Source organism: Chiloscyllium plagiosum, chromosome 34 (genome assembly GCF_004010195.1).
Source record: "Chiloscyllium plagiosum isolate BGI_BamShark_2017 chromosome 34, ASM401019v2, whole genome shotgun sequence".
NCBI classification, from domain to species: domain Eukaryota; kingdom Metazoa; phylum Chordata; class Chondrichthyes; order Orectolobiformes; family Hemiscylliidae; genus Chiloscyllium; species Chiloscyllium plagiosum.
The window spans coordinates 34,948,685-34,962,835 of NC_057743.1; the positions used below are offsets into that span (position 1 = coordinate 34,948,685).

The window sequence follows — 14,151 nt, forward strand, 5'->3', positions numbered from 1 at the left end:
CTCGAAGGGCAGAATGGCCTACTCCTGCACCTATTGTCTATTGTCAAATAAACTGGATCTCAAACATTGTGCAGTACTGCTGCTATAATAAGATGGATTGCAATCTCTAAGATTGTTGCCAAAATGCGGCAAAAGTAACATTGTAACAGATAGAACTGTGTCAATGTCATTGCCCTGATACAATAGGAAAGCTGAACACAGTGGGTTTCTAATTATACAGACAATGCGTTGTACAGGGCACCATACATAGTCTTTGTACAATAGCCTCACAAATCTATCTTCCAACATAGATGAAATGCTTAATAAACTGTTACCTTCTTTTCATTGTGCTAGCCTGAAATTCCTCTTCCTGTTTTATCTCAGGAGGACGGTCACCATTTGCTTTCTCGCTCTCTTCACTATCTTCACTATTTGTAAAAGCCGAGGTCAGTTCTTTCTTAGGTACTCTTGTTGGTGGCAAAGGGATTGTCCTCTTTTCAGCCAAGCGGCCCCGGTTCTATCACACACAAAAAAAAGTCAAAGATCCGAGTTATTCTTAGCAATGTTGCCCAAGCACAAGAATTACCAAAATCAACCACTTGTCTTTCCAGTCAGGGCTTAAATAGGCACTGACCACTGCAAACAGGTCATTTCCCCCACCCGTATTCAGCTGTCTCGATAGATATTAGAACAAAAAAGTCAACCTAGATTAGATCCCAAAATGGTGGATTATCCTTAGCTCCCTAAACATAACTCATTGTTACCAATACTTTAACTAACTCCACCAAAACAAAATGCATTTTAACTTAACGTTTGGACTCCAAAAGGTATTTAACTGAAATAAGAATTGAAAGACTATTACATTGTGTGTTCCTATCTTGTGTCTCCTATCTTAAACGACTTGAACATTCTGAATGACATTCTATAAATTGTATGCCAACATGCAATTGATGTGGTCAGTTGAAAGGCATTGATATTATTGCCCCTACTAAATGGGCATTTTTTAAAAAAAGTCATTTGCTAATTGTAATGCAATACATTGGAATCTATAATGCTACAATTTCACTTCTTTATATGTTTGGTTGTTAAGTAAGAAGGGCCCAAATACAGAATAACTTGACAATAACAATGTTAATCCAATACTGCATTATAATCTCTTGGAGACTATTACCGACCCACAAAGCTTAATTTAAGGGCAAAAATAACTTGTAATGATCTACGAGAGAGGATATCAGTACAGCACCACCACCTCAGCAGATTCGTCATTTGAGGATGGTCATCATTGCCCCAAAAATGAATAACACATCAATATTCCCAAAGTAACCACAAAAAAATTGGCTCGAACTGTGCACAACGTTATTTGACCTTGCACTAATCTTTAAGAAAAATGTTCTGGATTTTAATTAGCATGGAGCAAAACCCCAAAGCCTTTGTTCATTCAGTAAGTTTTCAATTGAGTTACACATCTAAAGAGTGTTATCAGCAAAAGGTTCAATGGCTCTGATTTCTTATTTCACTGTTCCTTCCTCATTAAAAAATTACTTCTACAGACACCCCCAGATTTTTGCCTCCCTTTCTTGACCACTGATTGCAACTTCCCTTTAATTCCAAATTGAACTTTCAGTTCAGGCATGCAGTCTCAACCTCCTGACAGAAGTAACTCAGGCATCTCTAAAATAAAAGCATAAATTGCTGGAAAAACTCAGCAGTATCTGTGGAGAGAAAGCAAATTTAATGTTTCGAGTCCAGCAACCTGAGTCCAGAACAGTTCTGAAAAAAGGTCACCAGCAATTCCCGTCTCAGGCGACTGACTGTGTGGAGTTTGCACGTTCTCCCCATGTCTGCGTGGGTTTTCTCCGGGTGCTCCGGTTTCCTCCCATAGTCCAAAGATGTGCAGGTCAGGTGAATTGGCCATGCTAAATTGCCCATAGTGTTAGGTAAGGGGTAAATGTAGGGATATGGGTGGGTTGCGCTTCGGCGGGTCGGTGTGGACTTGTTGGGCCGAAGGGCCTGTTTCCACACTGTAATGTAATGTAATTTCTGTTTTTGTTTCAGCCCTTCAGCACTGCAGTTCTTTTGTTTTATCTCTAAACTGCGAGAAACTAGCACCTTTTATACTTGGGCCTCTTATACCACTTAATATTTGCGCTATCAACAAACACGCATCCAAGACAGAGCTAGTTACTAACAGAGAATCCCTTATCAATGGCAATCCTTATCTACCCAACAGTTCACTTTTACCAGCTGCCAAATTACTCCATCTTATATCTCCATTATTTGGAAATAAAAGATGATAAGATCTTAGATCTGGGTCCTCTTTCATCATGAACAACACTTTTTTTAAAAAAATCAATAGGACTCCCCGTTAATGATGACATGGAGCAGCTTAAATTGACAGGTCTGCAGTTAGATTGTATGACTGTATTATGCATGAGTTCTGCTGAGTGAAAAGCCCACATTTACCTGGAAGTTGCATACCTCCCTGTATCAGGTCAGTGGTCTTGCTGGTCACGTTACTGAGCGGAATTAAAGGTGCGGAAGCGAAACCCACATTATCTTCTTCAGCAGTGTCTAAATGAGAAAGCGTTTTTCAACAGGGTTCCTAACATTTTCTTCCTGTTAAATGCCTAGTCTCGATTTTAAAAGAAAGCACTTTCACATTGGTTATTTTTCACATGCCTGCTTTTGAAACAGATTAGTGCCTTATCGCTTTGCAGTCAAACTATGGACTTCCTTCTCTCACTGAGGCAAACCAGTGCTCATGTGTACTGAGGTACGGACTTCAGCTTGTCCTAAACTCTGAATCATAGGAGGTATGTTGCAATTATAGGCCCAAAGTATCCTGCACTAACATAGTCCAAAAACTGCTGAGGAATTTGCACCAACCACAAAGCTGTTACTTGTGGTGCTGACCTGGCTTTAGATCTCTGTTGCGAAGCAAGGGTGCAGAGGGTTTTCTCGCACTGCTGGTGGACTGACCTTCTGCAGACTTCTGGCTCGACAACAAAGAAGCCTCTTATGCTCGAGCAGAAAAAAAGTTCCAATTCCAACAAAAACAGCAGCAATAAGGAAACAGATCAAAGGAGCCAAGCAAAGCCTGTTTGTGTGTACCAGAATATAACTACAACTTATGGGAATGGGGAACTGGCAAAAAGATGTAATAGGAAACATGGTTATTATTACAGGAAGCTACCCCTTCAGTTCATTCTAATCTAACTTGAAGCGAATAGGCCCATTGCTGAAAACGTGTCATCATCAACTGAACAAATTCAAAGGTCTCTTTTTTAAAATCCAATTTGCATTTTTCACACTTGCACCACAAACCATTTCCCTGCTGAGAACACAGATAGGTAACTCACCCTCCAGTCTCTCCAATGCTGTTCAGCAGATAATTACACAGATTAATTGGCCAGAAAGTAACTCACCCACTGTGTTCCCCTACTTTAGCGAAAGCATCTTGCTCATACTTTGTAATAACACCACCATGGGCTCGACTGTGATTGTGGAACAGCGGGTGGGAGCAATCTCACAACTACGTTTGTACATGAGTAAAATCTGTTAGCAATGCACCAACCATTAAATGTGCTAGTTAGAACTAACAGTGATGATACGTAAACTGTGTGAGGATGGTTTTCACTTTTACCAGTGGGTGAAATGTCAGGTAAGCTGCAACAGAAGAGTTCCCAATGGGTATGCCAACCCCTGACCAGACAGAAATGAACACTGGGATCCCACCCATTGCAACCTGCAGCCTGATGACCACGTGTTCAAACATGTCATGACCAAAAGAAAGGGATCAGCTGAGAGGCTTTTATTTTTAATCCAGATTACATTCAGCACATTCCAGAAACAATGGCAGAATTCGAATCCCTACTTGTGTGGGGAACAGGCCCTTCGGCCCAAAGGTCCACACTGACCCTCTGAAAAGGTATCCCACCCAGACCCCTTCCCTTACATTTTCTACCCCTGACTCATGCACCTAACCTAAACATCCCTGAACACTATGGACAATTTAGCACGGCCAACTCACCTGACCTGCACATCTTTGGATTGTGGGAGCAAACCAGAGCACTCGGAGGAAACTCATGCAGACACGGGGAGAATGTCTGTGTGGAGTTTGCACAGTCACCCAAGGCTGGAATCGAACCCAGGTCCCTGGTGCTGTGTGGCAGCAATGCTAGCCACTGTGCCGCCCAGTAGAACTACTTTGAACAGGTAAGCAAACAAGTATTGTAAAAGGAAACATTATAAAGCGAATGGGATGGGATAACAATAGGCAGAATGGCCTCCTTCTGTGCTGTTATATTCTACAGGGGTATCGCTTCACCCAGCAGGTCCAGTGAACAACCAACCAGCCCGGTCAGCTGTCCTGCCTACATTGCACCGCGACTGATGTTAGATTTTATCAGAGGCATTGCAATGCAAAATCAGACAAGATGTCAATCCAATGCAGTCAGTTTCCTGGCAGGAAGGCTACATTAGAATTAGCCCCTGCGATTCCACGTCAGGATGCCTTTGTTATCAATATAAACCATCAAAGCGTAACACATTCAGTCAAAATTATTTGCAATTTCAGTGAAGGCATTAATTCATTTAATAATGGTGTTCAACAGCAAATAAAGTGGTCTTGAATATGCATGCTTTATGAGCTTGCTAATGCTGCAACCATAAATTTCTAGGTGACATTCATTCCCCATCTATTCACTACTCCTTTCTATTTTAACTGGCATCAGAAAGAAGGATATGGATTTCATGGTTACTTGCTAATTTTTAAAAATTCATTTGTGGGATGTGGCATCGCTGACTGGCCAGTATTTATTGCCCATCCCTAATTGCCCTTGAAAGGGAGATAGTGAGTTGCCTTCTTGAACCCACCTGCTGTGGGGTTGACCCAAGGAGGGAATTCCAGGATTTTGACCCAGCGACAGTGAAGGAACAGTGATATATTTCCAAGTCAGGATGGTGAGTGGCTCAGAGGGGAACTTGAAGGTGGTGGTGTTCCCACATATCTGTTGCCTTTGCCCTTCGAGATGGAAGTGGTCGTGGGTTTGGAAATGTTGTCCAAGGATTTTTGGTGAATTGCTGCAGTGCATCTTGTGGATAGTACACACTGTTGCTACTGAGCGTTGGTAGTGGAGGGAGTGGATGTTTGTGGACGTGGTGCCAATCAAGCGGGCTGCTTTGTCCTGGATGGTGTCAAGTTTCTTGAGTGTTGTTGATGCTGCACTCGTCCAGGCAGGTGGTTTTAAAGTCGTAACATAAAAGATACAGGCCATTCAGCCCACCAGATCCTGTCAATGTTTATGTGTCATCTTTCTTCGATTATGAAAACCTGCCATTGGTTTCTCCCTCCTATGTTTGTGCAGTTTCACCTTGACGCATCAATAAAGGCTAATTTAACCTGAGGAGAAAGTGAGGACTGCAGATGCTGGAGATCAGAGCTGGAAATGTGTTGCCGGAAAAGCGCAGCAGGTCAGGCAGCATCCAAGGAGCAGGAGAATCTACGTTTTGGGACACCCGGACCAGCCAATCCAACCACCCCGTGGCTCAACACTTCAACTCCCCCTCCCACTCCACCAAGGACATGCAGGTCCTTGGACTCCTCCATCGCCAGACCATAGCAACACGACGGTGGGATGAAGAGCGCCTCATCTTCCGCCTAGGAACCCTCCAACCACAAGGGATGAACTCAGACTTTTCCAGTTTCCTCATTTCCCCTCCCCCCACCTTGTCTCAGTCAAATCCCTCGAACTCAGCACCGCCTTCCTAACCTGCAATCTTCTTCCTGACCTCTCCGCCCCCACCCCCACTCTGGCCTATCACCCTCACCTTGACCTCCTTCCAACTATCGCATTTCCAACGCCCCTCCCCCAAGTCCCTCCTCCCTACCTTTTATCTTAACCTGCTGGACACACTTTCCTCATTCCTGAAGAAGGGCTTATGCCCGAAATGTCAATTCTCCTGCTCCTTGGATGCTGCCTGACCTGCTGCGCTTTTCCAGCAACACATTTTCAGCTCTAATTTAACCTGAGGATTACCATACTTCAGGTAAAGAGGTGAGGTATGGAAGAGACAGCCCACATGGTAACCTCAGCTGGTTTAGGAATTGAACACATGCTATTAGTGTCACAAACCCATCATCCAGCCATCTGAGTTAACCATACCCCACGGACACACAGCACTTTAACCACTCCCTCTGGGAGCGAATTCATTCCCACCACTCTACAGGTTAAAACCCTCTTGGGGTTTCTTGGAGGCTGTCAAGATGATAATGGTCTCCAGAGATGCTCTCCCCTGCCCCTCAAAAAGAAATATTCTTTCTGTATCTGTCTTTCAGAACTTTTGTTTGAAGTCAGAAGTGTCAAGACACCAGGTCTTAGTCCAACAAGTTTACTTGAAATCACCTGATGAAGGAGCAGCACTCTGAAAAGTTTGTGATTTCAAATAAACCTGTTAGACCATAATGTGGTGGGACTTCTGAGTTTGTCCAACCCAGTCCAACACTAGCACCTCCACATCATTTTTTTAAGAGTTGTGAGGGTCCAATGCTACCAATTTGTACTGAGCTATACCACATCATGAATACATTTGAAACCTGGGTGGGCAGGCTGAAGGATGGATGTGCCAACATTCTTGATCCCACACCCCCAACTGGTGCAACTCCTTCACAGGAACACAGACCCCGATGAAATTATCCCTTTGATGAATGACGTTGAGCAGGCAACCCATACGGACTGCAGGAGCCAACAGCACAAAGGCTGGGCTGTTCAAGACATTCCAGCCCAGACTATAATAAATAAATATTGACTCGCACCAGTCGCATTACGAAACTGCACAAACCAGGATACTCCATCCTTTGTTATGAACGGGAAGCAAACAAAGGAATAACACAGGCTGGGCGTGCACAGAGCTGCATGACTGAATTGGAAAAATCAGAATTGTCCTTTCATCATATAGCATTCCCATTGAAGAAACAGCGAGGTGTGAAGTGAATCCTGGGAAAAAAAGCTATCTATTGGTATTGCTATACTCAGATAAAAATGCCTGTTAGTGAAGCACACCTTTACAGCACAAAGTATTTCATTATAAATTCCTAACAAGGTTATAGCAGTCTGTTGCCTTGCCTGTAAAACTGGACGCTATCTAATCAGTAAAGCTCAGACAACTGAGACCTAGATACCTCCAGTGGGCTGAGCTGAAGGTTATAAATATAACCTTGCTTTCTTGCATTACTCTGTTTCCCTCATCCATCCATCCACCCCCTTCAAGGCCTCTAGTCTATGCATGACCTTTATCAGATACCAGGGTCAGACAGTCCAGGACAACAGACGTCTCTAAAAGCACCTTTGATGTCACTTAGAAAAAAGACCACCCAACAAGCAAAACGCGGATATCAAAGCAAGACAGAAAATCACAAGGTAAAGGTTAGGGCAGAGAACACTCTCAGTGCACCTCTCTGAGCAAAGGCACAGCTTAACCAGCTCTTAAGTAAATCGTTTATTTTGGCAAATTTGTTTAAGTGGAGGGAGGAATCTGAAATAACTGTACCATTACCCAGCAATTCTACATATGAAGCGTTATACACAGCCTGGCTTTGGGGACGTTGGGGGGAGGGGGGGGAACGGTGGTGGAGGAGAAGGGGGCAGTGTAATTCCTATGGAGATATTTCCATAAAATTGGCTTCTGCTTTTCAACCTCAGCCTGACAGTCACTTCTCACTATAACATGTCCTTTGACATTAGTTGACAGGTAAATTAGACAACCACACATCGAGTACATTACTTACCTGTTAGTCAGCCTGAAGCACTATTCATTTCTGAGTGCCTTTGATGGCTGGAATGAACTATACTTTTTCAGCACAGGAAGTGGCCACGTCATGCAAGACTGAACATGCAAAAATGCTGCATTTACCAAAAAGGTCCAACGGTTATAGGAATACTCAATTTTTCAGCCATACAGCACTTGCTCAATGGATAAAAATAATCAGTTGGTATTAGATTGCTTGACAGAATAGCGGCCAACTATTGAAGGGTCACATATACCACATCTCCTGGCAAATTTCCATTGAGTCGATAAAAACGCAGCTCACAAAAGCACAACACAACAACCTCCATTAGGCAGGGGAGGTGATGGCTCACTGGTAATCTTAGTAGCGTGTTAGTCCTGAAACCTAAGCTAATGTCCTGGGGGTAAGGGCTAAAATCTCAAAGGTGCAGATGGTGAAATCTGAGTTAAAATAAACGAGCCCACTGGTAAGCATTATCATGAGAACTCACCTGATTCACTGATGCCCTTTAGAGAAGGAAACCTGCCATATCTGGCCAATAAATGCTGGTCTAGCCAGCAACATGTACATCCCTTGGGTAAATAAAAGAATATACATCCTACCTCAGCACTTTCACTGTCTGACATTCAAAGACACAATTTTTTATTTTAAAAACTCAAATCATCAAATCATTGAAATATGTTTCAGAAGTCTATAACTGTAGTGGGTACCATTTACAAGATACACTGTAGAAATTCACCGAAGATCCTTAGATAGCACCTTCCAAACCCACTGCCACTTCCATTTAGAAGGTCAAGGGCAGTAGATACATGGGAACACCACCATCTGGAAGATTCCCCCCAAGCCGCTCACCATTCTGATTTGGGCAGTATGGTGTCTCAGTGGTTAGCGCTGCTGTCTCACAGCACCAGGGACCTGGGTTTGATTTCACCCTCAGGCGACTATCTGTGTGGAGTTTGCATTTTCTCCCCGTGTCTGCGTGGATTCTGCCAGGTGCTCCAGTTTTGTCCCATAATCCAGGTTAGGTGGATTGGCCATGCTAAATTACACATAGTGTTTGGAGATGTGCAAGCTAGGTGCGTTAGCCATGGGAAATGCAGGGTTACAGGGATGGGGTAGGGGGATGGGTGTGGATAGGATACACTTCAGAGGGTCAATCTGGAATTGTTGGGCTGAATGGCCTGTTTCCACACTTTAGGGCTTCTATGATTCTATGAAATATATTGCATTTCTTACAGTGTCGCTGTGTCAAAACCCTGGAACATCCTCCCAAACGGCATTATGGATCCACATGCAGCACATGGACTGTGAAGTGATTGTAATGAGGTCAGTCAGGTGGACATTGAACCAGATTAACAGCCCCAATCAAGGAACCCTGGCTGATAGATATAAACAGGAATGTCAGAGGTTCTGCTCACTCTGAGAGCTGGCTCTGAGGAAGTTAGATCAGTGTTCAAGGACTCTCCACATGTAAATAATGGGTAAAACAAAATCAGAAATTGCTGGAAAAGCTCAGCAGGTCTGGCAGCATCCATGAAGAGAAATCAGAGTTAATGTTTCGGGTTGAGCGACTCTTCCCCAGAACCTTGGGTCACTGGACCCGAAACGTTCACTCTTGATTTCTCTCCACGGATGCTGCCAGACCTGCTGAGCTTTTCCAGCAACTGTGTTTTTGTTTCTGATTATAGCATCTGCAGTTCTTTCAGTTTTTATTTTGTAAATAAAGGGTGACTTGGTGATGGGATACTGGCCTCAGTGGAGTTATTTCAGACTACAGCCGTTCAAGAAGTCAGCTCACCAGCACCTTCTCCAGCGCAACTAGGGATGGGCAATCAATACTGGCACAGCCAGTGATGCCTGCATCCCATGCATTAATAAAAGTAAGTTTTCTGTTCCAAGTTTGAAATAGTTATATGAACCGCCTTCCATTTTGAATACAGTAGAGTCTCCATTATCTTCCACAGTGGATTGAATAATTAAAATCGGCTGAATGAGCAGTTGTGCTGATATACCCATGAACCTAGTGGACCTAAACTTGCTAGCAGTCCAGTGTTGACAAAAGTTGACCCCTCAAATCTGATTTATAAATGCCCACAAGATCAAAGCTCTACTCAATAAGTTTTATTAAAAAAATCAGGTCATTCAAATGAAGGTTGCTACTAAGAGTCCAAGACCAGGACTAACTGTACTACTCTTACAATAAACGCGAAGCTGATAGGGGAAAAAAGCAAAGAACTTTGGCCCAGTATGATCCTACTGTCCCCAGTTCTTGAGTTTCACAACATGCCACCATCAAGTGTCTACTATGCAAAGGATTTGGAATGGGTTAAAGGCAATTTGGTCTTGTATTCAAAATCTATACGGCTGAATCCCACAGCTTCTGGGAAATCATGACCTGTTCCATAACAAAGAGACTGCTGACGACAATCACTTCTGACTGATACATCGCAGCTGAGAGTTTACTGCAGTCTCAAACCAAGAGGTGCATTGGGTCTGCTGCATGCAAACAAAATGCTTCCCATTCAGCAGACCACACTCCAAGAGGACCAGGTTGAACGTGAAGAGATTGGAAATGCTATTTCAGACAAGAGGGCACCCAGAGTTCAGATTTCATTAATGAGCTTTGGTCAGAGCAAAGTTCTGTTTCGAAAGGCAGTCATTAATTCAAGTCAAAAATATGATCAGCATAGTCTTAAACATAATCATTGACATCTCAGAAAAAGAGATCACCAATAAGCAACCAAACTATTTTATCATACTTTGTCAAGTAGAATTGTATGGAATAATGCTTTAATTTCAAAATAAGTAGTGATTTCAATTTTCAACCTTTCAGTTATGGCCAGTTGTAATTCAATTATTCAAATTATGTCCAGTCCTCATTTATTTTTTATTCATTTATAGGATATGGGTGTCACTGGCTTGGACAGCATTCATTGCCATTCCTCATTACCTTTGAGAAGGTGGTGGTGAGTTGCCTTCTTGAACTGCTGATGACTTTAGGTATATATGATGTGGAGGAGCCAGTGTCGGACTGGGGTGGACTAAGTTAAAAATCACACAACACCAGTCCAACAGGTTTATTTGGAAGAACTAGCGTTCGGAACGCTGCTCCTTTACCAGCTGGTTGTGGAGAATAAGACCATAAGACACAGATTACCAGGTCATGCAACTGAAATTATATATTGAACAAACCTGGATTGTTGTTAAGTCTTTCATCTTTTAGAAATGCAAAGTCTCTCAGCATAGTCTGTGTTGTAGGTTGACTTGAGTGGGTTTGTGATCCACAATCCTCTTGGGATCTTTCCTGCTTTCTTGCATTTCTGCAGAAACTCAATGTCTGAGTCGATATACGTGATCTTCTTGGAGGTCCTCTCCATTTTGAGCCGTCAGTTAGTGGTGTCAATGGTAGCCATACGCTGAGAGACTTTGCCATTTCTAAAAGATGAAAGACTTAACAACAATCCAGGCTTGTTCAATATATCATTTCAGTTGCATGGCACGGTACTCATTTGTTATAAATTCTGTGTCTTATGGTTTTATTCTCCACAACCACCTGATGGAGCAGTATTCCGAAAGCTTGTACATCCAAATAAACCTGTTGGACTATAACTTGGTGTTATTTTTAAGTTTATACGGAGATAAGTACACCTACAGTGTTGTCAGAAGGAAAGTTTAAACTGCATCTCTTGTTCAGTTTGCCACCTCTAACTTTTGGATTGAATTAAACTGATCTGCATTTTTACTTATGAAAATAGTGACTGCACCCCATTACCCATTGTATAGCTTTCCTTCTCTCTAAGTCCTTTCATTTAGTAAAGTGGCAATATAATCCTCGATACAACCCGATGTTGTTTTAATTCCATGGCCAGTTACAAATATAAAACCTTTGATACATGTTTCATATGAACATTACCTGGGAAAAGGTGGTGCAGTCCATTGATCCATTTATAATTGAGCCACAGTGCTAAACCATCACTGTAGCCCAGCCACAAGTTTCACTTGGAGCTAAGAAATAATACTGCTTCCGGGGCTCGTAACAAAAGAGATTACAATATTGGAGGAAAGGTTTGGAGATGCCAATTGAATAGCCATCATTTGTATCCAGAAGGTGAAAGTAACACACCACCATAATTATTACTCCAATTCCCGGAACAGATGTACTCTAATTTGCAATATTGTGCTCACAATCCTTTTGCATTGAGAACACAGCAACAAATCATCATCAGAAATCTGGGAATATTGACTCCCTCAAGGGAGAAATTCAACTTTTTGGTCATTCAAACAGAGACTATGGTGCCATTAGCAAGGTCAGCAGATATCACCCAGGCCTAATAGCCCATGAGAAGGTGTTGCTGAGCTGCACTGAATGGCTTGCAAGGCCCTTTCTCAGGGCTGTTAAGAATAGACCACTTTGCTGTGGTTCTGGAATCACATGTTAAGCCAGACCATGAAAGGATAGCATATTTCCTTCCTAAGAGAACATAAGTTGACCAGATGGGTTTTTAATGACAATCTGTTAGTTTCATTGTCATCATGACTGCTGCTAACTTTTTAATTCCATGTTTCATTCCAGATTGGGGTGGCACAGTGGCTCAGTGATTAGCACTGCTATCACACAGCACCAGGGACCTGGGTCCAATTCCACCCTCAGGGGAAGGTCTGTATGGAGTTTGTACATACTTGTTATGTCTGCATGGGTTTACACTGGGTGCTGTGGTTTCCTCCCACAGTCCAAAGGTATGCAGGTTAGATAGATTGGCCATTCCAAATTTCCCACATTGTCCAGGGATGTGTAGGTTATATGGATTATCCATGGAAAATGGTGGGTTTGGGTGGGATACTGTTCAGAGGGCTGGTGTCGGCTGAAAGACCTACTTCCACACTGTAGGGATTCTATGATTTTACGAATTGAATGCAAAATCCCCAGCTGTCATGTGATTTGAATTCATTAAACCTGGTCATTAGTCCAGGCCTCTCTCTGCTTCCTAGCCCAGCAACATATGCATCATCATACTCCTCACATTCAAGGTTAAAGACCAATAATAAAATATTCTTGAAACTTGTGCACTGTACCTGATTAATTTAGGAAGCATTGCACCCCATTGTGGAGTAGCAACTTTTTCTCAACTATTAGGTTCCAAGTAGTACTTTAAAATTTATAAAATAGCATATTATCTAAGCACAGCACTTTTTCTAGCAATCAATTGTGAGATAACACTTGACTAATTCAAGACAATCATAATACAATGCTTCATTTTTAAACATGGCTTTCGTCACATATCCCCAATTGATGCACCCCAATTGGTGTCCTGTGTACCAGTTGTTTCCAGATAAAAGTATGGAAAATCAGATTGATATTTTTCTCACAATTGTTGCAGCATGTTTTTATGGAGAAATCCCATATACAGAGGTGCTTTTTTGGCTGTGGCCTTATTTTGAGATTCAGATGTGAGAAGTATTTTGACTCTTGATCTTACTGTAGAGACTCTCAGGACATTTTGCTGAAATTTCTACCATGTAACTTGGAGCCATATTCACTTTTTATTCATAACCTATTACCTGTAAGTAATTTGTCTTGCACTCTCATGTAGTCATTTCAGGTGGCTGTAAAAGGTCCTGTAGCATTATTTCTCCCAAGCAGCAGGAGAGTTATCACTAGCATTTTGAACAATCATACTGATCCGTCCATGAGCACCACAAACAACAATGGTCATTATCAATCTGTGGGATCTTGCTGTTTGCAAGTTGGCTGTCACATTTCCTACAACAGTGACCTCACAAATTCAAGAGCACTTTCCATGGTCGCAAATGCTTTGAGATATCTAGTGGACACAACAGATGCTATATAAATGCAAGTCCTTTTCTCCTTTTAATAATGTAGATTTTTCTACATAACTTTGAAGAATACACTTGTCAGCCATTTCAGTGTCAGCCAAATGTTACAACATGGTGTTCAAAATCCAGCTGCCTAATAAATGAACATTCCACACTGAAATCACATCCTTAGCTGGATTAAGCTTCCGCTAGTACATTAATCTAAAAATGTTTGTTTGCTTGTCATCAGGCACCAGAAGAAATGACCCTACTGACTGCCAAGGAACAATTGAATTCTGTGGGCTTACGGTCTTCACCTTGCTGTCAGTGAGTGGTACAGAGTAGATCCTCCTACGAGGGAATTGAGTGAATCATCAAGACACTGATAAACACCCTACAGCAGTATACTCCAGGAGCTGCCTTTAGATGGTTCTATGGAGCAAATTATCTGTCCGCCTGTCTGAAATGAGAGAAAGCTGCAATCTTGAGAGATCTCAAACGAGCAGAATAACCTCCTATAAGGTGGCAAGATATCCCAAGTTGCCTCACAGAGGCGATATTGATCCAAATTT

General features: G+C 42.4%; 1 protein-coding gene across 11 annotated transcripts in view; it reads right to left on the reverse strand.

Annotated features, from left to right (window-relative positions):
* The window catches only part of samd11 (sterile alpha motif domain containing 11), a 309,440-nt gene that overhangs the window by 223,792 nt on the left and 71,497 nt on the right, over nt 1-14,151 (reverse strand). For all 11 annotated transcript variants that reach the window (XM_043676145.1, XM_043676142.1, XM_043676146.1 and 8 more), the window contains exon 3: nt 315-496. In XM_043676145.1, coding sequence (XP_043532080.1) covers nt 315-496 — 182 coding nt within the window. The remainder of the gene's footprint in view (nt 1-314; nt 497-14,151) is intronic.